This window comes from Parus major, chromosome 1 (assembly GCF_001522545.3).
Source record: "Parus major isolate Abel chromosome 1, Parus_major1.1, whole genome shotgun sequence".
Lineage (NCBI taxonomy): Eukaryota > Metazoa > Chordata > Aves > Passeriformes > Paridae > Parus > Parus major.
Genome location: NC_031768.1, coordinates 87,105,379 through 87,133,144, shown reverse-complemented (window position 1 = coordinate 87,133,144; position 27,766 = coordinate 87,105,379). Strand labels below are relative to the sequence as shown.

The window sequence follows — 27,766 nt, the reverse complement described above, 5'->3', positions numbered from 1 at the left end:
CAACCAGACCACGCCAGTAAGTGCCACGTCCAACCATTTTGTGAACACCTCTGGGGATGGTGACTCCACCACCTCCCCGGGTAGTCCATTTCAATGCTTGATAGTGCTTTCCCTGAAGAAATTCTTCCTGAATTTCATGGCACCGGATGAAGGAAAGGGGAGGCCTGCAACTAAATGGTAACTTTAACATCTTTACAACCCAAACCATTCCATGGTTCTATGGTCCCCCAATCCCGGGAGGAATGTAGCATCCTCAGAGGACCACGGAAGACAGCAGGTGGCGGCTGCAGAAGGAGGAGCAGCCTGAGCTACCCTCGCCCACTCGGGCACCGACCCCCCCATCCCGGGAGGGCATGGCAGGGTTGGGCCGGGGTGGGGTCGGCAGGAGGAGCGCTGGAGCTGCGGGGGCCGGCCCGGCCGCGGGGCAGCCCCCGCCCCGCTCCTCCCCGAGCGCTCTTATTGTGAAAGGAGCCTCCGCGCAGCCGGCGGCCCAGTGCCCTCCCCGTCCCGGCCCATCCCGCTCCCCGCCTCCCGCTCCCCCCCGGCCGGCCCGGCCGTGACCCCCGGCCGCTGCTGCCCGGTGGGCGAGGCTCAAGAAAACACACTGCTACGGGGGGGCTCGGTTCTTGTTTTCTTTTTCTTTCTCGCACTGGGGAGGGCTGGTGCCGTCCGGGCATCTCTGCGGGGAGCGCTCACTTCACCTTCTGGAAAACCTGGACGCAGACCTCGTCTTCAGCAGTCATGCGCTGGGAAAAGGAGGGCAAAAGAGGAGTTTAGGTTGGATCCCCTCCTGTCTCTCGCCAGTTCTGCCAGCCCTCCCGCTGCTGGCTGGAGCCTCGCAGGCTGATGCACTGCCGACCCTCCCAAAGCCCCTGCGGGTCTGGCTTCTGGGCAGGGAAGGGACATCGCCTTTGTTGTTGAGCTGTTTAACTTTTGAGTTTAACTTTTAAACCCTGGAGGCGGATGTTTGTGTGAAGCGGTGGCTGCCCCCGCAGAGCCGGGAATGAAGGCTGAGAGAAGGTGGAAGGAAACTGCAGGGCTGGCTCAGAGCCAACAGCACCCACACCGTGTCTCCCCCAAGCGCTGTGATTGGGATTTTGCAAGCTGCACCGGACCCCTCCTCACCAGATGAAGCTGGTCCCCCTCCAACCAGTGCCTCCAGCCTCGGTTCCTCTTCTCTCCGAGCTGCTCACACACCAGCTGATCCCCCTCCCAGGAGACGGTTGTCTGCAAGGAAGGAGAGGGGAGGATATGGTCCTGAGACAAGTGGATTGGGGTGATACGTGTTTCCAGTGTCCACACTGGCTGCTCCTCTCCGACACAATTTCAAATGCAACCCCTGATCTGGTGTCTCTTTAGTGGTTTCTTGGGACAGATGGTCTTTGTGGGAGGTGAATGACCCTCTGGCTTCCAAGTGCAACAACGGAGTTCTGCCAAGTGCGCTGACATTCTATCTTTTCGGGGCTTTGCTCCAGAGGATAATATCCTCCGAATCTCAGAGAACTGGTTTCTGGCTCTTTGCAGTGAGCCATTTACTCACAGAACCACTTACTCCTGGACCTGCAGGGGCATGCCGGCTCTGGGCTTGGTTCTCACCTGGTTATTGAGCCAAAAACCAAGCAAGTCCCTGAACTCTTTAGTACACCCCAGTCCTCTGTGAAACTTCATTGCCTGGGTTTCTCACCTGGCACTTGCGTCCATCCACGGGTCCCAGGTCTTCCTCAAACTGAACTCCCAGGTCAAAATCCATAACGTAGTCCCGCAGGGAGGTGATAGTGCGGATGACCATGTGATCTCCCGTGTGGATAATCTCTTTGTCCGGCTTCAGTAGGCAGACCAGCTTTCGCAGGACCACGTTGATATCTAGAGGAGGAGAGAGAGGGGCGATGACTGGACGACCTGGGCCCCTCCTCCAGTAGAGCTCCTCCACTCTTTTAGCCAAGGAGCATCAGCCATAGTACCTCCTTTCCTCCACTACCCCAGCGCAGAAGTGATGGTAGGAGACAGAAAGACCAGAGAGTTCCCAATTCCCTTCCTCGTTCCCACTCTTAACTTTTCGGAGACACAGAACTAAAGCGGGGAGGGAGCGTGATGGGGAGGGGAGCGTTACCTAAAGCCCGCAGGTAATTGTCCATGTTCTCCTGGGAGACGAAGCGGTAATAGCCGGTGAGGTTGGGAGGCATCCCGGGGCAGAGGGACGCGGCGGACGGCGCGGAGAAAAGAGCGCAGGCAGCCGGGCGGGCGAGGAGCCGGGACCAAGCTGGCTCTCCGGGCGGGCCGGTCGCTCTCCCGCCGTGCGGGGAGCGCTGCGGGGCGGCCCGATCCCCGCGCCCCCCGCCGCAGTAAGAGTCCCCGCGCCGGGGGGCGCGGAAAGGGCCGGGACGGCCCCTGCTCCAGCATCTCCGCCTCGGCTGGGCAGGACGTAGGGACGGCGGGTCACCTCCTCACCCTCCTCCCTCCTCGGGGGCTGCTCGTATTAAACTCTGGACTTCCAACCAGCGGCAAGGAACCCTCCCTCCCCGGCCCTTCCTCACACCGCGAGTCCGGCGGCTGCGAGCTTCGTCGGAGCAGTGCCCCGGCTTGCGCTCCCCACGGCGCGGACACCCCGTCGAGGAGAGGCGGCGGCAGGCTGGCAGCTCTGCCCTGCCCATCCCGAGCCCGGGCTCCCGGTGCGGTCTGCAAGCCCCTCGCATCCCCCCTATCTCCACGCCCTCCTTATCCCTCAGCAGCCGCCCCGGTGTCGAAGCTTCCCCCCTCCCCGGGCGGGCGCCCGTAGCCTTCGGCGCGCTCCGCGGACCTCCTGGCCCGCAGCGGGGAGGCGAGGAGCGGCCGGCGCGTCCCGCCCGCATCCCGCTCCCGCATCCCGCATCCCGCATCCCGCATCCCGCATCCCGCATCCCGCATCCCGCATCCCGCATCCCGCTCCCGCGGCACCTGGCGCGGCGGCCGCGCGCATTGGCTGCGCCCCCCGCCGCCCGTGACGTCATGCTGCAGTGCGGGGCGGGGCCGGGCGGGGCGCGGAGCGGCTGCCGGAGGTGCCACCGTCCCTGCGCGCCGCCGCCGCGGGAGCGAGGGCGTGGGTCCTGCCGGGACCCGCCGCCGCCGCGATGGGCGACCCTCGGCCCCGCGCCGCCGTCCTCCTCCCTCTGCTCTGCCTCTGCGCCGCGCTGCCCGGCAGCGCCTCCAACAAAGGTGAGCGGCGGAGCGCCGCGGGCACGGTCCCGGGCGGCGGCGGGCGCTCCGCTGGGACCCACCGGCAGCCCCCGCCGAGGGGCTCTGGAGGGACACGTTGGCCGCGGCTCGTCCATCCGCCCCCGCGGTGGCGGTGCGGCTCCGCGCTGCCCGCCGCCTTCGCCCGGCACGTTTCTGTCGGGGCATCTCCGCGGTCCCCGGTGGCCCCGGCTTTCCTCGCCCCTTCGGGCGCCCTTATGCTATCCCATCTCCATTCTCTACTTTGTCCATCTGTCATCCTACCACCGCTTTTTTTTCCCTCTCCGTTCTTTCGTCTCCTAGCGCTCCCCTTGCGTTTTCCCCTTTTCCATCCACTTGTCTTGCTTTTGTTTAGTTATCACTGGGTGGGTTTAGATTCCCATCCCTTCCCTAGCGCGCTGAGAGAGAATGTGTTGTTTCTCCACAGACCCCTGCAGTTCATAAAACACATTCCCTAGCTCCATCTTTCAGTCCTAGTTCACCCATCTACGATCTGTCAATAGGAGCTGTTTAAGTATAGTTATGGATTAACGATGCAGGTCGATTTAATATATTTTATGTGATAAAGATAAAAGACCCCCAAACCACCCCAGCGCTACAGCTGTAACGTTCTGAATGCAGATGTTCTCCGAGCACACAGAGTGATGGAGAAAGATGTAGGTTTCTAGATCTGTGGCTGTAGAGACAAGCGTGAGAGATTCATCCGAGCGGAGTCAGTGTGTCGGTAATCTGACAGGGTGGGAAGATCTGTAAACATTTGAGGGACTCTGGGCTCATCGGGGAATGTGACACCTCGGGGTGCTTTCCGTGCCTTGGAAGAGTCAGGGCTATGGGGCGGGTGCACCGCAGAGCTGTGTGTACCCTGACATTGGCAGGGGCATTTATTTGTTCTGCTCTGCTTCCATGGGGCTCGGTGGCAAGGAAAGGCCCCTCATGCTCTGGATCCTCCCTCTCCTTTGTGAATTTGCACTCGGAAACATCTACCCACCTTTGGCAAATTATGTTAGATTGACGGGAGCTTTCTTGAAGGTGGTAGGAGTCTGTATCCTGGTAGGAGTCTGTATCCTAAAAATATTCCTGAAATGTTTTTCTATTCTCCAACAACTCATTTCCCGAGAAATCAGATTGGTGATTCCCAAGTTGCAGGTGGATGCAGCAAAGGATTTATCTCTGTACCATCAGCTTGTTACCCCAGCAACAGGGCACATTTGGCATTTATAGCTCTGGATCCCCACCTCGGTGGTGTGGCGCATGGATAGGGCCAGAGCAGAATGGAATCCGGTGGGGACAATGGAGGGGCAGGGGGAGACGCGGGCACTTGCACACAGGGAGGATTCCACCTGCATACTGAGCAGGATGGATGTTTCTCTGGATTTCCTACGCAATGCTTTATAATCTCAATCAATACGGTGGTGGAGAAGTGCCAACCCACGCTCTTCGCTGCCACACCAGGCTGGATCCTGCTGGGACATCCCCTCGCTGACCTGTCACCCTGCCTGCTGGCCCCCCAGCCACCCCTGGCAGCACCCCCTGGCCCCAAAATCCTTGCTTGCACAGGATGCTGCCTCTTCCGAGTCAACACATGAGGCCATGCCAGTATGGCCTTTCAGAGGACACTGTGCTGCAGAGGATGGATTCAACATATTGGAAGTAGTGCCCTTGAGGGGAATGGCTCTGTATCCACTCCCCACCAGCTCTGAGCCATGCTGTGCTCAAAGTATTGCTGGGTTGTAATAAATCTTGGTCTCCAGGGGGTGGGAGAGTGGGGGATTATCTGGGAATGGGGGTTGTAACTAGGCCATGTAATATAATCTCTGAGGCCCATTTGGCAGGGAGTGGGCATGGGGGAGGGGTTTGTAATTTGTAATGATTTTTTTTCCCTCACTCCCCTCCTATCCCCTCCCCTCCCCCCCACCCCTTTATTTCTCCCTTTCCCTGCCCTGGAGCCTGTGTGATAAAGATTAATTTGCTATTTCTGGGCCTGTGACATTTTTCAGAGCCTCCTGCTGGCTGCTGCCTCCATGCCAAACCTGGCTGGGCTCCAGCCAACAGGATTAGCAAGGAGGGGCCAAAGGAACATGGTGCTCACCATGGAGTGGGGAAGGAAAGAGCAAGGGACTCTCTGAATAGGTTGTTATGTTTGCAGGATGGCTGAGTGAAGGTGTACCTGGGCATCTCTGTGTAGGTCCTGGGCCTTAGTCTAGAGGGTACAAGGCAGAAGTGATAATGGCTGCATTGTCCTCTGGGGATAACCTAAGAGATGTAGGCTGGATCCTTTCATTCTGGCTTCATTGAGCTAAAGGGTTTAGTATTTGGAATCTGTCTCCAGGCTGAGGCTACTTCTGCCTCTTCAGCTCACTTTTTTTTGACTGCTCCAGCTTTTCTGGGCACACAGATGTCTCTCCACTTATTTCTAATAGGATAGCAATGAGGACACAAGAAGGAACACATTGTTTCTGAAGAGGTCTCCCATGAGTAGAACTAAATAAAGATAACTTTTTTTCTCCCAGCCTATTTTAGACGTCTTTATTTCTAGAGAAGAAGGTGGTGAGGGGTTGGTTGTTACTCACTAGGGGATGAAATGCTTCTCTTTTCCTGCTAAGTCTGCAGTTGGTGGCTAATACATTCCTGTCCTCCATCCCTTACCCCAAATCTGCCTCAGCAAACAAGCACAAACCATGGATTGAGGCCGAGTATCAGGGCATCGTCATGGAGAACGACAACACCGTCCTGCTCAACCCGCCGCTCTTTGCGCTGGACAAAGATGCCCCACTGCGCTATGCAGGTAGGTGGGGAACAGCTCTGCCAAGGGTGGGAGGCAGGGACAGACTTAAGGAGAGGCAGGGACACAGTGACATTCATCCCTGTGCTGGATCCTGCCTCTCTTCAGGAAACAGTCACCTCCAAACCTTGTTCCGGAGGAGGTCCCTAGTGAAGTCTGGAGGCAATTTGGGCACAGCTTGATTTAGGATGCTGTGAGCTGTTTCCTTAGGGAGAGGAACTGAGGGTGGAGCCAGCTACTTTTTGACGCAGTTCTGCTATTTTCAAAGATCACATGCACAGTGCTGTGTCTGTGAGCCCTGGAGAAAGCTGGTAGGGCACACTTCTTTGGCAGTGCTACATCCCCTCACAGTGAGCACAAATCCCCAGCACAACAGGCGAGGCTTTCAATGGTTGTATTCCTAGTGCTTGCTTAGGCCATGCCTGGAGTTTCCTCACTCATTCTTCCCCCGCTTTGGGAGAGTAAATGTGGTCCCTGTGAGCTGAATTTTAGGGTTTAGGTGACCCTATCTGCAGTTCCCCTGCGGTACTCTGCACATCCTGCGTGTGTGGGTGGATGAGACATCATGGATCTTCATGCTCTGGCTATCTGCAGTATATGGCCTGCTTTGCCTCCCTGGGGGATGTGGAGGAGAAACAAGGTGCTGTGTAGCACTAATAAATGTAGCTTGAGCCTTGTAACCTTCAATCTTTCATGATGCTGGTCAGGACTCCTTGCCGTGGGAGTATTCTCCAGTAGATGGCAATCTGCACCATTAATGGCTGTAAGGGATAGCAGGAGAAACTCCTAGGGAACCAAAAACTGCTCAAAATGAAGGATGATAATGGGGGAGAATGGAAAGTGTAAGTTAGAAGGGAAGAAAATATGGGAAAGTAAAGCAAAGGGTGTAATGTGCTCTCCTCAGTCCTTTTCTTTCTCCCCTTCCTCTCTGTTTTCCTGTGTACCAGGTGAAATCTGTGGCTTCAGGATTCATGGGTCAGGGGTACCTTTTGAAGCTGTGATCCTGGACAAAGCTACAGGAGAGGGGCTGATCCGGGCCAAGGAGCCAGTGGATTGTGAAGCGCATAAGGAGCACACATTTACCATCCAGGCCTATGACTGTGGAGAGGGACCTGATGGAGCAAATACCAAAAAATCACACAAGTAAGTTCATGCAGACACTGCTGCATGCCACAAAATGTGATCTGTGACAAAAATGCAAAGGAAAGTTGCTGTGGAAACACTTTATTTAGCCAGAAGTATTTTTCTCTAGCCATGATATTGTAACTCAACATGCTAAGAAGACCCAAAGAGAAAAGTTCACTGGCTGTCACACGAGTGATACAGAAACGAGGGCTGTTTGACAGCAGTTTTTAAAAGTGGTGTTTTACATTGCTGCATATAGGTAGGAGGTCTAGATTGCATTGTTATTACTTTTGCTCTTTCTGAGTGGATGGAAACCATTGTCCAAGCGCCTGCGTGACAGCATTGCTGCACTGAAATCAAGGTGTCTTTCCTTGTCCTTGCTTTTGACAGCTGGAAATCAGAGTGGTGCGCTTTAAAAGAATGGCTTGCTCTGAAATTTAGGTAGGGCATGGCTCCTAATCAGCCCATCAATTCTTATTGATGCCTCTCTGCATCAGGGCCACGGTGCACGTTCGAGTAAACGATGTGAATGAGTTTGCTCCCGTCTTTGTGGAGAAGCTGTATCGCGTGGCAGTGACGGAGGGAAAGCTGTATGACCGCATCCTGCGTGTGGAGGCCATCGATGGGGACTGCTCTCCCCAGTACAGCCAGATCTGCTACTATGAGATCCTGACCCCGAATATTCCCTTCCTCATTGACAATGATGGTAAGAATCCTCACTCATCACGTGCACATCACTCCTGTTTTCCTGCTCTGCTCCTTCTCTGCCAGCCCCATTCGAAGGCAGAGTTGTATATATAAATTTTCCAGCACTGCTGATCTGTCCTGGTGAGAGCAGCAGCATCCATTTTGTGGGATGCTGTAACTTGTTACAAAGTGACACCGGGCAGAGTGACTCAACTCTTTTCTGGTTGTTTTTGTCGCTGATAAAAGATATGAGTGATTTTTAGAAGGAACGTCTTTGAGGAGACTGCCTGTCCTCTACCTTGATCTCTTTGTTTTGCAAACCAGGGAACATCGAGAACACGGAGAAGCTGCAGTACAGTGCGGATCGTGTCTACAAATTCACAGTGACAGCCTATGACTGTGGAAAGAAGAGGGCTTCTGATGATGCTGAAGTGGAAATCCAGGTGAAACCCACCTGCAAGCCCAGTTGGCAGGGTATGAAACCTCCAAACACATTTTTCTCTTCCCTTTGCTTTTGCTCAGCTACTACTCAGTCCTCCTCATCACAAATGTTTGTATATACACGTATAAATTTGTGTGCCCATATATATGGTTCAGTTCTGGCACCAACCCATCTCCATCAGGGGACACAGCAGATGTCTAAGTCTGTTGCAAAGTCACTGAAAGGTAAATTCTAACACTGGAAAATCATTCCTTGGATTACTGTGAACTGCCATGTGTTTGATAAGGCTCACAGACTGTATGCAGCAAAGATTGTTTCTTCTCTTCTGGAAGATATTTGGCTTTTCCAGCAGTGGTGTGTTCTTGCAGGTTCATCTTAGTCAATTAGAATGAAGGGGAAATCAACACAACTAAATACCTACTTTGCCTGATAAGAGAGTGATGACACAGCACTATCAGCTGTAGAAGCTGGCACCTTGGACTCTGTGCTTCTAGCAAATCTTTCCATGCATTGATGCCAGCTGCGTAAATGAGGAAAGGGCCAAAAATTTGGACTAGTCCATAGATGCCACTTATGTGTATGCCAGGTGTTCTGGCCCTGTGTCCTTGGCAGTTCCTAATCCCTCTCCTTCACTCCTTTCCATTAGGCTGGAACAAGAGGATTGAGTACACCCCGGGGGCAGGCAGCCTCGCACTTTTCCCCACCATTCACCTGGAGACCTGTGATGAGCCCCTGTGGAACATCCAGGCCACGGTGGAGCTGCAGACAAACCACGTGGCCAAGGGCTGTGACCGGGATAACTACTCCGAGAAGTCACTGCGCAAACTCTGTGGTGAATTGGTTCTTTCCTGGGCTGAGGGCGGCTGTGGCACGGCACCCTGCCCCTTCCTCTGGAGGGGTTCACTGTGGTAGCTGAGCCTCACACCGCAGAGGTGTCAGGGGACACATTCCTCACGTCTGCTGTGGTCACTGGGCTGGGAGGACACCGAGATTGTGTGTTGCATTGAGGGGCAATGGGTGTTCCTGCCCGTATCTCGTGGAATCATGGAATGGTTTGGACTGGAAGGAACCTTAAAGATCTTCTAGTTCCAACATCCCTGCCAGAGTGCCAGGGACGCCTTGCACTAGGCCAGGGTGCTCAGAGTCTCATCCAACCTGGCACTGAACACAACTTTCTAGTTTTGTCAGGGACTGCCTGTGCTTTCCTTGCTGGGAAGCCAGAGATTTCTGTGCATTGTCCCAGTATGCAGAGTCTGTGGGACTTCCCTTGGCACTGAACAAAAAGTCACCATTTTTCTCCAGACAGGAGAAGGACTTTAGGCAAATCCTCATCTCCCTATGCACTGAGACATTACAGTCAGGCTTCCAGTGCCCACTTCATCTGATCCCCAGTTCTCAGGCTCCTTATTTTCCTGTGCCAGCATTCCTGACTCTCTCCCTTCTCCATAGGTGCTGCCTCAGGAGAGATTGACCTGCTGCCAGTGCCTAGCCCCACAGCAAACTGGACGGCGCGGCTCTCGGTGCACTACAGCCAGGACAGCAGCCTCATCTACTGGTTCAATGGCAGCCAGGCTGCCCAGGTGCCTGTGGTGAATGGACCAAATGGACACGAGGGGCTGAGTGACCACTTCACCCTGTCCGTGTGGATGAAGCATGCCGTGGTGCCCGGCAAAGGCAGGCGGGAAGAGGAGACGGTGATCTGCAGTACAGTGCAGAGCGGTGAGACTTCTCCTGGGGTGATGACACTTCTGCCCACTGCCTCTTAACTCCTTAGAAGGGATTGTCCCTGCAGGGGTCAGTCCCTGATGTTCCAAAGCAGGACTTGGGCAGGGGAACTTAGGAACACAGCTTCTTTAGGTGTCCCTTTTCCTCGGAGCGCTCAAGCCTCCTTTGAGCACATGGTGCTGAGTGCCAGTCATGCGTGGCAGTGTGGGCTTCTGGGTTCTGGCTGGTGGGACTGCTTGGAGTGTGACACGTAACTCCCCGTGCTTGTCCCTGGCAGAGGATGGCTACTCGCACTACTCTCTGGCTGTTCATGGCTGCCGGATTTCTTTCCTCTACTGGCCGTTGCTGGAAAGTGCGAGGCCTGTGAAGTTCCTCTGGAAGCTTGAGCAGGTGAGGAAGGGTTTGCATCCTCCCCATGTCCCTTCTCCTTCCGGCCCTTTGCTGACGCCGTGCTCTGCCGTCTGCCGCAGGTCTGCGACGATGAGTGGCACCATTACGCCCTCAACCTGGAGTTCCCCACAGTCACGCTGTACGTGGATGGCGTCTCTTACGACCCTGCCCTGATCCACGACAACGGCCTCATCCACCCGCCGCGGCCGGAGCCTTCCCTCATGATCGGGGCCTGCTGGGCCGGTGAGTGCCCACTCCCCAAACCGTGCTCTTCCCATGTGGGAAAAAAGGGGCCGGAGGGAGACCCAGAAGAGGTGAAAGAAACACCACCCAATGCTAAATGATGCAAACCACACTGCAGCCATCTTGCCTCCTTGGCACCAAAGCTAGTGTGGCTCCTTCCTTCCTCCTGGACCAAGATGATAACAGCTCAGGGAAAAGTGTTACTGGCAGCTTCCTGGACAACAGCCAGAGAATATGCAATGGATAACCAGCTTTCAGGCAGAGGAGAGTTGAAATTCTGTACCTCATTCTGGGACTGACATTTCTATCAAAGCCTTTCACCAGAAAACAGGCAGTACTATTTATGCTGCTGATTGTGTTGATGGGGATTCCTCTGTCTTGAGGGTCTATATGAAAAAGTCATAAATCCTTCTGTACTGGAATTGGGTTGAAAGACAAAAATCAGGTTAGGAACAAAGTTAGGCCACTACTGGATTAAAACCTATTCTGTGGAGATGCATGGCTGCATTTCTCAGATCCTTCAGTTCTCCTGCTAGACTGAAGCAGGACAGAACTAAAGGAATTTGCCTACTGCTTACCTTCACTCTAGCGGAAATTTCCAGCAAGATCAAATCTTTGCTGTACTGCTGCTTCTCTGAGGTCAGAGACCTTCCCACAGCTCTGTGCTCTCTTGATTGGCATTATGCAGACAACCAATACTGATCAGCTTGGGACCCTCTCCTGGAGCTGAGTCTCTAAGGGATGTTGAGAACATAGCTTCTTGTGAACATGGCTAATTCCCGAAACAGATAACATTGGGAAAGGATTGAAAAACTGCATAGTTTCTCCCTTAAGTCAGTTACAGTCTCACCATCCGCTTCTTGAGAGGAACTCTGCCCTCTGTCATCTGTGATGTGCTGCCTCTAGGGCTGAAGGATGCTTGGCACAGAGTTGCTCTTGTGGACTGGCCAATACAGGCCCTTGTGTAGATACTTGTCTAACCCTGTAATTACCATCTTCCAGTGCCTTGTTGCTCATCCAGATGTTCTCCTTTTGCAGAGGAGAAAAACAAAGAGAAAACCAAAGGAGGCGAGAACACCACTGATTCTGTGCAAGGTAGGGAGAAAGAAGATGGGTCTCTCCCCATCTTGACCGTGCATGACTGTCGCTTCTTGCATGGTGCCTTCCTCATACAGCTTCCCCAGTCCTGTCCTGCCACCTCCCACCGCCTTGGGAGGAAACCCCTTATTTGGCAGATTGGTCCTTGATACCTTGGTACCTGTGGAGCATGAAAAGGCTGATGGAAGGATTGCAGCCTGCTTTGAGAGTTGGAGTATGCTTTTTGTGTGGAGAAAGAGTACTTGTGCCTGATCATTAAAGCTGGTCTCTGAAGAGCACAATAGCCATTAGAGACATCAGGAGATGTCACCTCATCCCGAACTATCTGCGGAATGTGTAGTTTCTTTTACAAGCCCTCACAGGAAGCAGAGTGAGAAGGGGACAAGAAATTGTTTCCGTCTGGCATTCAGCAGTTTGACAGAAACTTCTCTATGCTACCCACCATTCACTGCCCTTGTCTTCTTGTTGGTCTGCTTTTCTCAATTTCCCCCATCTGGAATTTCAACAATTTTCATCTCTTTTCTTCAGTATCCCCTGTCTTCTTGTTGCCTTTGCTTTTCCATATTCTGTGCAACCCTCTGTCCCTCTCTACCTCCCTTAACATCTGTATGTCCCTCACATTGTTGCTTTTGTTGTCTGGGCTTTTCCATGCCCCCCTCTGTATGCCTCTACCTCCCTTACCTCTGCATGGCCCTCACACTGTTGCTTCTGTGGTTTTGCTCTCTTCCTCGCCCCGTCTCTCACACCCTCCACCTCCCATGTTTCCCTCAGGAGATCCTCTGTCGATACACCACTACTTCCATGGTTACTTGGCTGGCTTCACTGTGCGCCCTGGTAGCTTGGAGAGCCGGGAGGTTATTGAATGCCTGTATGCCTGCCGTGAGGGGCTTGATTACAGTGACTTCGACAGTCTGGGCAAAGGGATGAAGGTATGCCCATCTGCCCAGCTTGCATGGGTCTCCTCCACTCTCCTCCCCAGCCTTGCTTCCCAGGACTTTGCCTGCTCCCCCACCTCAGACAGCTCCCCACCTTTCTCCTATGTGTCTCTCTCAGCCTGCATTCCTGTCATTTGCCAAGGAACCATGAGTGTTTTCTTTTCTTCCACCTCTAGGTTCATGTGAACCCCTCTCAGTCCCTGCTCACCTTGGAGGGTGATGATGTGGAAACCTTCAACCACGCAATCCAGCACGTGGCTTACATGAATTCACTGCGCTTTGCTACCCCTGGGGTCCGGCCACTCAGGCTCACCACAGCTGTCAAGTGAGTGGGCAAACCAGCACCTCTGGCTGAGTTCAGCAGGAGGGTTGCCTCTCTTTTGACTAAAGTTACGCTGACTCACTTCGTATTTTAAAATAACTGTATTTTAAGATGGTCTCAAAATGGGTAAAAATCTTCCTGAAAATAAATGATAAATTATCCAATATCCAGATGGATACCATAGTACTGGCTCCTAGTGCCTATGCAGAGCTTCTTCCTCCACTTGCAGTGTTCCAGGCATGTGGACTGGGTTTTAATTTTCTATGTGTTTATCGATGTGATCAAGTCACCACATCCCAGTGGTGTCACTCCTACCACATCTCTGCCTTGTGCAGCAGGCTATAGGGAAGCTTTAGGAAGACTGCTGGAAACAGGATATTCCCTTTCCTGGAAGTAATGGGCAGGAGGCGATCTTTTATGATGTTGTTGGAAGCTTGGGGCAACTGATGTTTTCTACTGCTGTCCTACAGGTGTTTCAGTGAGGAGTCCTGTGTCTCCATTCCTGATGTGGAAGGCTATGTTGTGGTGCTACAGCCCGATGCCCCCCAGATCCTGCTGAGTGGCAACGCCCACTTTGCTCATCCTGCGTCAGACTTTGAGGCTCCAGAAGGAATCCCCCTGTTCCCCAACCTCCAGATCACCTGCTCTATATCTCACCAGGTGGAGGCCAAGAAGGATGAGAACTGGCATGGTACCGGTGAGTGGAGTACAGGGCAAGGTGTAAGAGACAAACTGGAAAGACCTACAAGAGTTGCGGTCCTGCAGAGGAAGTAGAGCCCCTATAATTACACCCGAAAGCGAGAGTTTACAAATTTAGAAGCAAGGCACATTGTCTGTCAATATGTAGGCTAATCGGCTCTTATCCCTTTCTGCTCCTCCCTGTACTTTTTCTATCCACTCAGTTACTTTGCCTCACTCTCTCCTAATTCTTTCCCAGGCTGCTCATTCCTAATCCCTTTCACATTTTACCTACATTTCCCTTTATTGAATCCAGCATGGATGTCCTGCCTGTTACTCTCTCTATTCCTGCACTTGCGCAGTCTCATCCTACTTCCTTCTCTCCTGCTTTCTTTTCTTACATCTTGCTCCCTTCCTACTCTTCCTGCCTCACTTATTCCTGTGAATTCCCCAGTCATTTTCCTCACACCCTACAGTATCCTGTTCTTCAATTTCTTTCCATCATGCTCAGATTATTTCTCTGCAGTCTATGCTCTACGTGTCCATTCACTTCTTTCATATCTGTTCTGGTAATGGGATTTTTTGCTCCTACTTTTCTGTTTGAAGCTTTGCCTTTCCTCATACAATGATGAGTTCCTTGACTTAGGAGCACATTGTTCTCAATCCTACTGAAAGCAGTTAGTTATTGAATGTGGTTGCCATTTTATAGAAGATAAGATCTCAACCATGGTAACCAACAGCGTGAGACAGGGAAAAGCTTTCAAAAGCATGCAGGACCTGGTAATGTGTGAGTGTTGTTCCTAATTTGTACACTGTCATTGTCAACAAAGTCCTTACAGCCAAGATGTGTTATCATGAACCAGACTGATAATAGTATGTTGTTCCAAAATAAAGTGACTTTATTATGTGCATAGATAATGTCATTAGAACCATCCTGCAACAAGTAGTTAGACTGACAGTGATTTTACTTAAGGTCAGTGCTAGATGGAGCAGCAGTACTTACATAGGATGTGAGCACTCTTAGGTGAGCAGGTACCCCACTGAGTAACTCCTTCCTTCTCTGATGGCTGTCTGGCTTTCTGGCCATACCTTCTTTCTGTTTGCATCTCAGTGACAGACACACGAATGTCAGACGAGATTGTGCACAACCTGGATGGCTGTGAGATCTCATTGGTGGGAGATGACTTGGACCCAGAGAGGGAGTACCTGCTCCTGGATGGGGCACTGCTGCAGCAGCGGGGCCTGGAGCTCGTTAACACCTCTGCCTACCTGACCATCACAGGTAAGTCCTCTCCATGGTCACAGCTGTCTAGTTATGCCTCTGTCACCGACTGTCAGGCATCACTGGGAGAAGCACTTGACGTTAGGATGTCATGACACGAAAGGGACAACATATTCCACAACTTGTGGTACAACACTTCTTTACTCTCCAGAACGTAACAGGGCTGTTGCTCTCAATCCTTCCTTCCTTTCCACTTGTTTTAGCGATGCAAGCAGGGATTCCATCAGGTCATTCACAGCCAGCTCTATCTTCCCAAAATTAACAAACCCAGTATTGCCTTGGATCCCTCTGTAGCTTCTAGTTGCTGCAGGGTTAGGATGCCAGGTGACCTTGGAGCAGGAGCTTGCTCACCCCACCCCTGTCTTCTTGTCTCAGGCGTGGAAAGCATTGCGGTTTACGAGGAGATCCTACGCCAGGTCTCCTACCACATCAACCATGGTGCTGCCCTCTATGAAAGGAAGTTTCACCTGTCCTGCACTGAGATGAATGGACGCTACTCCAGCAATGAGTTTACTGTCGAGGTACAAGACTGATACATGCACACAGAGGTTCTTCTGCATGCATGGGGAGGACGGACGCGGTGCATGGGAATGCATGGAATGTGCCATGGGCACAGGGTTGAGTCCCCCCTCTCTCTGGTATTTCTGCAGGTGAATGTTCTCCACAACATGAACCGAGCTGTTCATCCTAACCATATTCTGAGCTCCCAGCAGTTTGTGCACCGAGGCCATCATTTACCTGCAGAGCTGTCTGGGCACAGTTTGGCAAGCACTCACAACAACCCAAGTATGTAACACTATCTTTTGGGTTCATTCCTTTAGATCAGGATGCTGATTTTCTGATATCCTGGCAGAACCTATAGTGGAGGATTCCTCTCAGGCTCCCTGCCTGAGATGTTCCTCCTGAACCTTATCAGGTTCTCATTATACTGTCCTGTTCCACTCATCGTTAGCCAGTGGACTGCAGTCCTTGTCAAATTGTATTTTAGAGCATGCAATCCTTCTCTTGTGGGCTGTTATTTTCTTGATGTAGAAGCAGACTGAAATTTACATCTCATAGGGTCTAAAAAGAATAACTGTAAGTTGACTTCATTCATGCACCTTGCAAAGGTGCTGTGTGGGCTTGTGTAAAGTAATTTCAGAAAGAAGCTACAACAGCGGGAGAGAAAAGTGAGTCAAGATTGCCACTGCTCTAAAGAAAGAAATGGGAGTAGGTGGTGGTCAGCAAGGCAGGAAAATACAGGAGGTGGCACCATGCAGACAAGAGGAGAATTCTTGTCCTCAAAAGAGAGAGAAGCCTGAAAACTAGACTAGATGTTTGTTTGTGCCAGTAGCCCTGTGCCTCCGGCGTAACCACACTCAAATTGATTCCTCCTGGGCTGTGAAAGCTCCAGGACTTGCTATGGACAAGCAAGTTCCCTTGTTGTATGGAACAGACAAGGCACCTTTGAGCTACTTTTTGCTGAAGCTTCCTGCAGCAGCTAATCCCAAGCTGGTCCAACATGTGCCAGCCTTTGCCCCTCCCTTCCCCAGCTCTGCCTGATGGCAGCAGCAAACTTGTCCCTGCTAAATAGAACTATAAACAAATTTGTGGAGGGCCCAGATAGATTTTGCAGGGAAGGTGGTTATCTGGGGAGTTAAGGCTCAGTCTACAGGCCCAAAACAAACACATGGGAGTCAGGCTAGGGGTAAGATGAATTTAAGGTTTTCTCCTGTGGAGAAGCCAGGCTTTTGCCACAGCACTAATTATAAGCCGATCACAGCATTCACATCTACTCCATGTGCAACAAAGGCACCTTTTGTCTTCTTACTTTCTCTACTGTTTGCACAGAAATCACTCTCTGAAAATCATCCTTGAGCCCTTACAGGCTGTCCCCCGCACACATTTCTCCCTCCCAAGAGCAGGATACAGATATATGCGGTGCAACATATTCTGGTGAATTCTGTAGATAAAGATGTGCAGAGTCTAAGGCCAGGCTGACATCGCAGGAACTGCCTGTGCCCAGGGGCACAGACAAGTCAGGCTGTGTTCCTGCATAGACCCAAAACCCAAGCTCTGCCCAGGGATCTCAGTTCCTGCATGTCAGGTTGGAAATGCATGTTTCTGTGACAGAGTCTAGACACAACTTCTTGCTTTCTTTCTTCAAAGTGGTCCCCAGCGCTGCCACTGTCATCATTGTGGTGTGCGTGGGCTTCCTGGCACTGATGGTGATCCTCGGCATCCTGCGCATCCACTCCCTGCACCGGCGGGGAGTGGGGCAAGAGGTCCCTGGGGCTGCTGAGTCGGGGCACACCAGCGCTGGAGGCAAAGAGAGCGACATGTTCTGGGATGACTCGGCCCTCACCATCATCGTCAACCCCATGGAGGTGAGGAGCAGCCACCGTGGCAGGGGCTGGGCGGGCAGTTGTGTTGTCAGACCTTTCCCTTTACCCCGTATCTCACCTCCCCAGTCCTACCAGAGCTGTCAGGAGAGGGCAGCAGGGAGTGTGGAGGGCAGAGCTGGCCAGGGCATGGAGGATGACGACGACAGCACCGACTCGGAGACACCCGACTCCCCGGACAGCAGTGACATGAATGACCGGCACATCATCGGCAAAAGTGACGTCTCTCACCGCTACTAGGAGCTTTAAAACACCCGCCCAGTGGATCCCCCCAAAACGTATGGCAGGAAGGAGGAGGTGTCTTACTTTCAACTTCTTTCCCCCCCCACCGTGTACACATGTGCTCCTCCCTCATTGATCACCTCTGCCTCCCATGTTCCTTCATCTTCTGCCATTCTCGTTGTGGACATTCCCCACATTAGTGACCCCCCATCTGGCTCTCCAGAAACATGTGTCAGGGCACCTACACATGATGCTGGCACGGTTCAAACTGTGATGCAGGTCTTGGAAAGAATGGAAATCTGAAAGGCAGAGCCAGCCATAGGGCTCAAAGTGGGGTTTCTCACAACCTCCCCAGATATTATATATATATATTGTATATTTTTTCAATGTTGTCATTTGAGGTTTATTCTCGTTTCATGCAAAAAAAACAACAAAAAAAAAAACAAACAACCAACAAACCACTGCAGCTTTGTGTCGCTTTGTAAAATTGTCAATACTCCTAATACTAAATGAATGAAGGTAAGAAAGATGAGGAAACAAAGTGGATTTTAAAATAAATGGATTTCAAATAAAACATTCAGGACTTCTGCAGTTTTTCACTACAACCAGGGAAAGAAATAGTGTAGCCTCTAATGTGAAACTGGAGTTTGTCCAGAGCATGTATTTACTGAAATTACTACCCCTATCTTGGGGAAGGGTTACATTTTTTAGCATATGTGATGAAACAAGAAAAACACATTTCTCACCACTCTACTCCCTGCCTTTTTGAGAGTTAAAATACTCTCTAAACAAAATGTAGCCTTCCCCAGGACTCGGTGCTAGGGACACACAGAGGAACAGAAAGCACTCAAGCCTGTCACAGGCAAATGTAGCACATGCAGCAAACTGAAATCTTGAACACAGGAAAATAAAATAAATAAGGCTCTTTCCATACACTTAGTGTATCAACAGAAACAGGCCAAATCTCCTTAGCTTCATCTATCTTCTCACTTGATCTGCTTTCTTTATCAGTATGATAGAGTATTTTTTATACCAGGGGCTTCAGCTTGTAGAACAGCTCTAGCACTTCTAGAGGAAGGAGGCATTTTCCTCTTTCTGCTGAGCATGGAGGGGGTGGAAACACAACAAATACTAGCACAGCATGGCTCTGAGCCCAGCAGTAGCATGAGTTGTTAGGATAGTGCTTCAGAGCAGGTTGTGCTGCTTCCCTGGATCTACTTGGTCTGGTTTTTCAGACCCTGCAAGACAAAAAGGGGCTGTCAGCTGCCTCACACATGTTGGGGCAACGGCTGTAACATGTGAAGGACCCAAAGGAAAATTCTGCAATTTGTTGGCAGCCAAGGTTGAGAAATCCTCCTTAGTGGCAAGAACAGTAGGTGAGAGTGGAAGAGCCCTTCTGAGGGCAAAGGTTGCAACACAAGATCTCTTCTTGCTGCAGTTCTCTCAGGTGTTTCAGCTCTAGCCTGTCTTCATGCCTAACTGTGCCCACGTAAGGTTGCTACTGGGTCCAAAATAAGTGAACATGCTGGGGCTAAGAAACTCTTACACTCTTCTGCTTTGTCTACTTCCCAGTAAGTTCCATGCCTTTGTTTCATCAAGGGAGTTTACAACAGGCATGTCAAACCAGTGTCCTGACATCTTGAAGCACTGGAATAATTCAAGTCTCCAGAAGGAAAAAAAAAGCTACACTGTGCACGTTGGAGCAAAAAACTTGGCACAAAGTAGTCGTTGTGTCCTGAGAATGCCCGACCCAGATCTGACCCGTGACAAAAAGCACCACCTCTCAGAGCACTGCAAAAGACCAGGTCTCAGGACCATGATGTCCCTACATCTCCACAGCAGCCTCAGCCAAGTGCTACAGCTTACAAGGTGGAAGAGGCCAAATGTATGATGAGTTCATAGGTCGCCATCATGATGGCTGCGTTTGGGATCTGGCGGATCAGGTGCGCCAGGAGCCCCCGGTATAACGCCAAGGGTCCCTCTTCACGGGCCACGAGCTGCAGAGTCTGTGTAAAGGAACGGTACCGTGACCCTTCCTCTCGCAACCGTGTCCGAATGACCTCTGCAGAGACAAGAAGGGAAGCCATATATTAGCAGATGGATCCCACGGGCATGGCATCTCCCCCCAGGGGGACAGAAGCAAGGATGGTGGACCCGCTCACCGTGTGGATATGCAAGGCACGTAGCACATGTTTTGGAGACAGCAGCAGCGCCCATTAGTCCGAAGAAATCATCATTGTTTGGTGGAACAGTGAGTGATGGGGAAGGGGAATGCTGGCTGTTTCTCAGCTCCTTTTTCAGTGCTTCATAGATGACAAAGTGTATGATTGTCTCTGACACTCCCGCATAGGAGGCAGTGATCCCACGGTAAAATCCACGCAGGCCTTCAGTGCGGTACACGTGCATGGCACACTGGAGAGCATTGCTGGCCATCTCCCCCTTCACCCTGGAAAGAAGGGAGGTGGTTAGGACAGCATACTGCACCTGGCCTATAGTGCTGTTGTGAACACAGCCGTAAACCTCTTGCCCAGCCTAAGACTTGCCATGTTCTGACAAGAAATCACAGACCTCTCTCTGCCCACCAGCCCCCCAGTCCAATCCTGATGTGACATCGAGTGGCTCTGCACTGCTCCACTGCCTTACCTGGCTTCCAGCTGCATCCTGGTTTTCACTAACCAGATGGGATTGGTGAGTGTGGCTGAACTAATGCCTGGGGAACAGAAAAGGAAGACAGCAGTGAGTGCCAGGATCACGCTGACAGTTCGTGAAGAGGTGCTGATCTATCAGCTCTCTGAGCTCTGCTTGGCAAGCTGCAAGCATTTGCAATTTGACAATGACCTTGAGAAGAGATATTCAGGGCAGACTATTTGATTCTCCTCCTCCCCTATTCTAGCCTTTGTCTAGTGGTAATTAGCTCCTCTGCCTCCAATAAAACCATACTAACAGGCCCTGGTGTTACAAAAAGGCAGGAAACAGAATGCTAATTTTGCAAGAGTGGAGGATTTTGTTAAAGAACTGGGATATATCAAGAGAAATGCTACTGTGAGTAGCCTAAATTACACACTGCCTTCTCCCTCTCACAGCAGAATAGAGCTCATGATAGCAGCTGAAGGGGTAAAGACTAGACTTCAAGAGATAAGCCCGAGAAGAATGAAGAGCGAGAAAACATTTTGTTACCCAAGGAACTCACTTCTCCACATGTGGAGGGAGAAAACTTCAGAATAGCAATGGAGAAGGAATGAAACACACAGACATTTCCAGACAGAAGGACCCCTTGACTTTGATTTGAGACAGAAAAGGCTCACCTGCACAGGCTGCTGCTAGTATGTGTACTTTCTTGGACTCTGGTACCAGGACAGTATTAAGCCTCTCCTTAGTAGCAGAATACGCAGCAAAATATATAGCCCTGGTTGGAAAAAAATACAGAAGAGGTTACAGCTCCCCTGTGAGGAGCAGAGACACTACTGTGCAGTTTCACTCCAACTTTTCTTATTCCCAGCACAGTTTTGTCTAACATGACATCAGATACCATTTATACCTGGCTCACAGGATTAATCTTAACACTATGACCAGAAGCTCCAGAAGATGTCTGTGTGAGGGGCATGTAAGCACAAGGCCCAGACAGCTTTCAGAAAGTGGAGCAACATTCACGACACAGTTCCCTTAAAAAGTGTACAACCTGAGGAGGCACTGCCATGGAGCAGTACTCACCGGGAAGGAGCAACCCCAACGAGGTTTGGACCCAGACCTCGGAACAGGGACCGTTTGCCTTCCTTCTCAAGGATGGCCCTACAGAAGGAAAGGAACAGAGAAATCAGCAGAATAACTAAGGTGCGGGCTCTCCTATTCCTCCTCCTTCTTTGTTCTTCGGTATTTCTTATAGCACCCTCTCCTCACTTCCCATGTTATTCTTTTTCTTCCCTGCTCTCATTTTCTCTCCAATCACTTCTCCTGTCTCCTTTGGTCATGGAACCTGGAAATGCTTGGGTTGGAAATGACCTTAAAGATCATCTATTTCCAACTACATTTTACACTAGTCATCCTATTCTTGATAATGTCATCCCTCTGGGTCTGATCAAACCACTAGCTGAGAAATTTCTCACAGTCCCCTAAGGTGCTTTGCAGAGCACAGATCACTGGTGAGAAGCAGATATACCTGTGCTCTGATCAAACTTTCTATTGCACTTGTGGCTTCCAGAGCCTCAGCTCAATTCTCTTTATCTCTTGCCTCACACCCTCCACATGATGGCCAAATCATCACCTCCCTGGTGCTAACATGCACATTGCCCTGTCCTGCTCACCTCAGCAACTTGAGCACTCCAGGAGACGGTGGGGTGGGATTCATCAGCCTCACACTCATCCCTGGCAGCTGTATCTCTGGGAGGTACAGAGGCCGCAGTGACAGCTGGGACGACTGCAGACGCGTCTTCACCACTTCCAGGGGACAGGTCAGGATGGCTCCAGCTGTGCCACCACATCTAGGGCATAGCAGCACATTTAAGAATGATCTCTGTGCCGTAACAGGGCAATAATTCTGACCCTGCTCGTCCACAACTTCTCCCCTCTGGAAGAGGAGTTTCGGTACCCCAGCCTGTGTCACACATGACCTCCTGCTCTGACACTGATTAACGGAACAGCTCCGCTTGGGACATCATCTGGCAGCCTCACTCTGAAACCTTACTCAGTATTGGAGACAAAGAGTCCCAAGTCCATGGGGACTCAGCAGTCCCCCAGGCCAGCATTTCTACTGCCCATCCTCACTGCAAAGCCTTCTGCTGAGGTCACCAGGCACCGTGGCCCACATGTTGCCACAGCCACACCTGCTCACACAGGGGCAGCACAGAACTCTCCCACCTCTCAGCCTGCCTGTGTCTTTAATCCATAATTACATCAGACACACATTTGCAAGGCCCTGTAAGCAAGATCTGTATTTTCTGCCAACAGCCAGGCTCTCTCCAAGCCTGGCTTGCTTAATGAAAGAGGACCCTGACCTTCAGCAGGCAGAACCTATTTTTGGAACTCGTGAACCATCTCCATCAACGGGTCTCATCACACTGCAGGAATGCTGAAAGGACACATATCCGCTTTTTCCCTTTCCACCACCCAGGGACAAGTCAGAACTGATATATTTGGTTTCCAGCTTCTGCTCCTCTAAATCCTCTGACTGATAACTCTGCTCTTCTAGAGGATGCTCAGTACCTGAAAGACCATTTTGAGATGAATTTGCATGTAAGCCATGCAAGAGGCTTTGACAAATGGATGATCATTCACATCCACTACAGCCAAAGTTGCTTTGCTTCACAAGAGATGGAGGCTTAATAAAAAGCTCACTCTGCTCCAAAGAAAGAAAATCCAAACAAAGAACGACAAGATATCAGGGAAGTGTCAGGTATATCATCAGAATTACATGTGACAGTGCAGGACAGCAAATAGCGAGAGTTCTGAAGAACTATTTTGAAAAAGTCTACACAGCTCAGTGGACATACATAGTATTATCACAGCCTTTGCTCCTAGGGCTTCATTATCATTGCCAACAGGAATGGGGCAAAAAAAAAGAGAAATAAAAGAGACCTGGATGCCTACTGCACTAACATCCAAGAGTTGAAGATATGGCAGCTAGGAGATTATGCAGCTAATGATGCCAGCAACTAGCTATGCTATTCCGTAACACTCACGTTGCTTTGTCAAGCCCTTGGCAGATGTACACATCTGGCAGATATGGTGACGACTTGCAGAGCAGTCCATCAGCAGCAATTTCCCTCAGGAGGTATATGATGAGTGGTGGGAGTCTGGCAACATGACTCCTGAATTTAGCTCCAGCTCAGAAGACAACACACAGCAAAGCAGTGAACACCCTGGCTCAGGTTCTCTGAGTGAACAAGTGGATTAAACACAGACACCAAGACACAGCCTACACAGCAATCCAGAGTTGCATGAGGCAGGGTCTTCTTGTACAAAGGCCACGTTGATTCTTCCCATACAGACCATATTCACTTAGGGGTCCAACAATCTGTTCTTTACCATAGATTCTACTAATTTGTCTTATACAGGCTCCAGACTTACATGTCTGTTGTTTCTTTGACCAGGAGTACAGTCTCCAGTTCAGGAGAAGATTGGAGTACAGTGGTGACAGATCAAGGTTTAAAAGGTCCATACAGGGCAGTTTCAACTCCTTATCTCAAAGCTGAGCAAACAATACACCAGGAAGACATTGAGAGAAGCAATTAATTGGTATATTAATTCTTCTCTCTAATAGTGCATAAGGAAGCAAAAGTTTATGTAATGTTCTCTTAATATCTAACTTCTTGAAGAAGTCCTCACCTGCAATGGTCAGGATCTGAGCTTGAACACATGCTTCCAGTATATATGAAAGTTTCCTGAGGTCAAGTTCCTGAAACTACCGATACATACAGAGAATAAAAAAGTATTATAAAAGCAAGAATAACAATTAAAGAAATTGTTACTCCTTGGCCATTTAATCGGCAGAAAGAGACTGTGAGGTGAAGGGCCACTATGAGCCACTATGTCTCAATAGCAAGACAAAAGGAAAAAAGAACACCCATTAATTTCAGCTAAGGAAATGAGGGGTACCAGCTGTTCAAAACTAGAACAAATCTCAACTGGGATGTATTGCCATGCATTACATGCTGATACATCTGCTTACACTCTATGAAAGACATAGGTCTGCAAAATTCTTCTGTTTCAGGAGAAATGGAAAATTATGTATCATTACTCTAGAAGCAGGATCTAAAGCAATTTCTGCAAAATAGGATGAAGAGCAGCAGATAAAAATGAGTACAACATGTACTCTGAGAGCAAAGCCGTGGCAAAAAGTGCTAATTGAAGAAGGCGGGTAATTTTACCTTAGAAAATGGTATTTGCCTCTGGATCTTGCTTTCACATTTTAAAGGGAAAACTGACAAGTTTGAGGTGATGCAAGAAAAGAATTAGTTGAGAAATACAAAAGACACTGTTAACATTTTAAAAATTATCTAAAAAGCGTATAAGCACATGCAAAAGGTGACAAGGTTTACTGGTAATTCATGTTAGCTCTTACTTAGGCTAGCCAAAAATTAAGATGGGTTGAAGATCTTCATTTAAGAATAGCAATGCTGGATCAGGCAAACCTGCAGTTAAACCAGGTGTCTGCCTAGGATACAGACAAATAAAGGTTACTTAAAGAAGAGTAGGAGGAGTACCTCCAGAACACTCTCCCAGCTTCCCACAACTTTCAGTTCAGGGATTTCCTCAGCCAGAAATGTTGCCTTGCTTTTAGCAGCCTTCAACACATTATTTTTCGTTCATCTTTTCAAAATTCTTCCTGGACACATGAGAAGCCTTTACCCTCAACTATGCTGTGGCTAGGAGTCCCACAGTTTAACTGCACACTGTTGGAAGAATTATGTTTTTGCATTAGCTCTGAAGAAACCTCTCACAAGTTTCTTTGGCTGGTCCCCAGTTCTTATACTGGAAGCAGAGAACTGTTCCTTCATGAATGAGACCCTGTTTTGTTTCATTACATAAACCAGTAATATTAAATATAGTGCAGCAATAAACTGAACTTCTCATTCATGTCTTATTCACATTATTATCCCTATGGTTTTAATTAGCTGTAATTTAGGAGGATTGATTAATGGACGAGGACAAGATACAGACTGACAACATTCCCACTAGTGACATTCTTGTCACTAGCCAAACTCTCAGTTTTTCAGGAACTATGGTGGAAAAAGATGAAGAAAAGCTTGAGAAAACTAAGAAAGAATAATGTATTAAGAAAGTCTAAGATGCAATGATTATACAGTTCAAAGGATAAATTAATAAAATAATAACATGTACAAAATAACAATGGGAACAGAGAAAACAAGTACACGTATGCAAAGATTGACATAGCACAAGAACTGCATTAGCTGCAGGAAACTGGAAATCTACCAATTAAAAGCAATTAAATTATGTGCCTTATTGTACATGCAGTATCACAGGCTTCACTGTCACACGGACTCCAGCAGGCTGGTGCGATTTGAAAGGGACTAGGTGGCTGCCTAAGCAGAGGACTTCTGCAGTTACTCAGCAAAGTCCGGAGATCCACATTATCTTCTGCTTTAGGGCACCGTAAACTTACTTGAAGCTCATTGTTTTGAGACTTTAAAGAGAGGAAGGGGGAAACGCCACGGGACAAATCACTTGCTCAAGGGCACGCTTCTAATGCAGAGGGGCACCGCTGGGATCCGAACAGCTGACTCACCAGAAACAGCCGCACTATTTAAAGCCAGAGAAGTCACACAGGAATCTCAGCCACGCGCTGATGGAGAGAGCTGGCCCCCCTCCCGAACACACGGATGCCCCACACTTGTCCCGCCGGAGAGGCCCCGTGGCGCCTCTCGTTCAGCACCCCGCTCCCCTTGCCCCGCATCCCCGGCAGGTCCCGGCTGGATGTAACTCCCCGTCCTCACCGGGAAGCTCTCCGCCTTCCCGAGCCGCGGAGCCAGACATTCCCGCCGGTGCTGCGGGGCTGCTGCACGGCGCCGAGCCCCGATGGGACCCGGCACAGCCGCGGCCCGCGGGCACCGGCGGGGGCTGCTCTGCCCCGGCTCCCCGGCGGTGGCTGCTGCCGGAGCCGCGGCCCGAATCCCGCCCTCCTGCCCCTCCGCCTCCCGGGGCACTCACCCTCCGGCGAGCAGGTGGAGCAGGGTGCTGTGCTGCGACATGGCCCCGGCGCTGCGGCCCCGGCCCGCCCGCAGGAGCGGCGGAAGGGGCGGGCGGGGCGCCGTGAGGGGACCCAGGGCCGCTCCCTGCAGATGTACGGATGAGGGCTCACTCGGCTCCTTCGGCCCGGCCACTCAAGGCTCTTCCATTAAAAACAAACCAACAACCACACCCCCGCAAGCCATCAAACCGCCCCCCCGAACTTAAACAAACTCGTCTTTGTTTTGCAATAGGGGAGCCGAGGCGAACTGATCGCGTTTTTTTTTGACCACGGGAAAGCGATGGGTCCAAGAGCAGAGCCAAGTCGTTCCTGACGCTCGTCCTCGCTCATGGGACCAGAGAAGCTTCTTCGGATGTTTGGTCTCCACAAAAACCCCCAACCCTCTGAATAAATTAGACCCATGACTTTGAAGTTCGGAGGATCAGTGTGAGAAAGACTGAATATTTAGGAGGAAAAGATCCTCTGTTGTTTTTTCAAATGCACAGTTTCAGAGCGCATCAGAGTTCATTGAATATCATCTTCCTTAAAAAAAAGAAGAATGTACATCAACATGATGCTGTTGCCAAAAAGGCACACATCAGATCAGTTTGTGTTTAGGAGGATAGCCTGTAGGTCAGATGAAACAAGCTGTCAGAACAGCTCTGTACTGCTGTGACTTCACTCACAGTGCTGAGTGACACAGGGCTGAGTGTCCAGTTTGGGTACCACGCTGCTACAACAGAGACAAATGGGGGAAGTGAATCCACAGAGGGCAATAACTACTTGGACTACACAAGCAGAAGGTTTAAAATAAAATGCAGACTTTAGTCTAGAGAAGAAGGAATTAAGGAGGACATGGCAACTGAGTCCAATTAAGTGCAAAGATATTTTGAAAAGGAAATGAGTACCTTATCTGTGGTGGGAAAGAACAGAACTATCAGCTCACCCAATAGTGCCTGAAGATCAGTAAAAAGACTGGCTTTGACTGACTGGAAACTGGTCAGATACGTAGAAGCTCCAACCATTTTTCACTTGTCTTCACTGGGGTGTTGGCTAGGTGAATATCTTAACTAGCACCAGTTGCAAGTGGGGAAAAAGTCATTTTACATTTCTAAGCACTTAGGGAAAGTCAAGGTTTTCAAACCAATTAGGACTGATGAACTTCATCCTGTGATGGCTGGAGAGATGGAGAATGGTCCACTGGCTGTTATCTTTGAGATATCTAGACGATGGAGTGGTTCAGAAGATTGGAAAAGGCAAAATATATTGGCCATTTGAAAAAAGAAAATCTGATTAATTACTGGCCAGCCAACATTATTTTACTGCCTTCCCCTGTGTTACTAGAACGAATTAATATGATGTAGTCAACTCACATTTTCCAAAAAGAAGAGATCAAGTTAAACCAATCTTTCATGGCAAACTTGTCCTTGTGGTCAAGAAAGTAACAATAGATGCTAAATTTTTGATTTCAGTAGGATTTTTACTGTTTCATCTGACAGTCTAACAAGCACATTCGGAAACATGGGAAGCTGGATCTACTGAAATCACTGTTGGGAGAGTC

At 50.2% G+C, this 27,766-nt stretch overlaps 3 protein-coding genes across 3 annotated transcripts; 1 reads left to right on the top strand and 2 right to left on the bottom strand.

Moving 5' to 3' along the window:
* Nucleotides 1-608: 608 nt before the first annotated feature.
* Nucleotides 609-2,321, bottom strand: RBP5 (retinol binding protein 5). The gene is made up of 4 exons (XM_015617523.2): nucleotides 2,111-2,321; nucleotides 1,685-1,863; nucleotides 1,126-1,227; nucleotides 609-746 (listed from the first exon to the last, which is right to left on the bottom strand). The coding sequence occupies exons 1-4, from the start codon at nucleotides 2,181-2,183 to the stop codon at nucleotides 693-695; spliced, it is 408 nt and encodes a 135-aa protein (XP_015473009.1). The 5' UTR covers nucleotides 2,184-2,321; the 3' UTR covers nucleotides 609-692.
* Nucleotides 2,322-3,055: 734 nt separating this feature from the next.
* Nucleotides 3,056-18,076, top strand: CLSTN3 (calsyntenin 3). Its single transcript, XM_015635426.3, has 18 exons — nucleotides 3,056-3,192; nucleotides 5,873-5,995; nucleotides 6,940-7,135; nucleotides 7,615-7,823; nucleotides 8,129-8,278; nucleotides 8,893-9,078; nucleotides 9,696-9,965; nucleotides 10,249-10,361; nucleotides 10,442-10,604; nucleotides 11,643-11,699; nucleotides 12,474-12,631; nucleotides 12,814-12,962; nucleotides 13,430-13,656; nucleotides 14,749-14,919; nucleotides 15,295-15,440; nucleotides 15,570-15,705; nucleotides 17,068-17,285; nucleotides 17,370-18,076. Exons 1-18 carry the CDS (start codon nucleotides 3,108-3,110, stop codon nucleotides 17,538-17,540), a joined length of 2,928 nt encoding a protein of 975 aa, XP_015490912.1. The 5' UTR covers nucleotides 3,056-3,107; the 3' UTR covers nucleotides 17,541-18,076.
* On the bottom strand, nucleotides 17,912-26,295 carry LOC107207774 (solute carrier family 25 member 33-like). Its single transcript, XM_015635471.2, has 7 exons — nucleotides 26,187-26,295; nucleotides 21,824-22,000; nucleotides 21,234-21,311; nucleotides 20,828-20,928; nucleotides 20,166-20,232; nucleotides 19,685-19,968; nucleotides 17,912-19,584 (listed from the first exon to the last, which is right to left on the bottom strand). Exons 1-7 carry the CDS (start codon nucleotides 26,225-26,227, stop codon nucleotides 19,385-19,387), a joined length of 948 nt encoding a protein of 315 aa, XP_015490957.1. The 5' UTR covers nucleotides 26,228-26,295; the 3' UTR covers nucleotides 17,912-19,384.
* Between the last annotated feature and the right edge of the window lie 1,471 nt (nucleotides 26,296-27,766).

Bases quoted from the DNA above. Each gene is read 5' to 3' on its own strand.
- LOC107207774 (XM_015635471.2), bottom strand. From the start codon at position 26,227: ATGTCGCAGCACAGCACCCTGCTCCACCTGCTCGCCGGAGG. The intron at 22,001-26,186 runs GTGAGTGCCCCG...GCTATGCCCTAG, and splicing joins CTCCACCTGCTCGCCGGAGG to ATGTGGTGGCACAGCTGGAG. The intron at 20,233-20,827 runs GTGAGCCTTTTC...TCTGTTCCCCAG, and splicing joins ACTAGCAGCAGCCTGTGCAG to GCATTAGTTCAGCCACACTC.
- CLSTN3 (XM_015635426.3), top strand. From the start codon at position 3,108: ATGGGCGACCCTCGGCCCCGCGCCGCCGTCCTCCTCCCTCTGCTCTGC. The intron at 7,824-8,128 runs GTAAGAATCCTC...TTTGCAAACCAG, and splicing joins CTTCCTCATTGACAATGATG to GGAACATCGAGAACACGGAG. The intron at 11,700-12,473 runs GTAGGGAGAAAG...TGTTTCCCTCAG, and splicing joins CACCACTGATTCTGTGCAAG to GAGATCCTCTGTCGATACAC.
- RBP5 (XM_015617523.2), bottom strand. From the start codon at position 2,183: ATGCCTCCCAACCTCACCGGCTATTACCGCTTCGTCTCCCAGGAGAAC. The intron at 1,864-2,110 runs GTAACGCTCCCC...CTCCTCCTCTAG, and splicing joins CAATTACCTGCGGGCTTTAG to ATATCAACGTGGTCCTGCGA. The intron at 747-1,125 runs GTGAGGAGGGGT...TCCTTTTCCCAG, and splicing joins AGGGGGACCAGCTTCATCTG to CGCATGACTGCTGAAGACGA.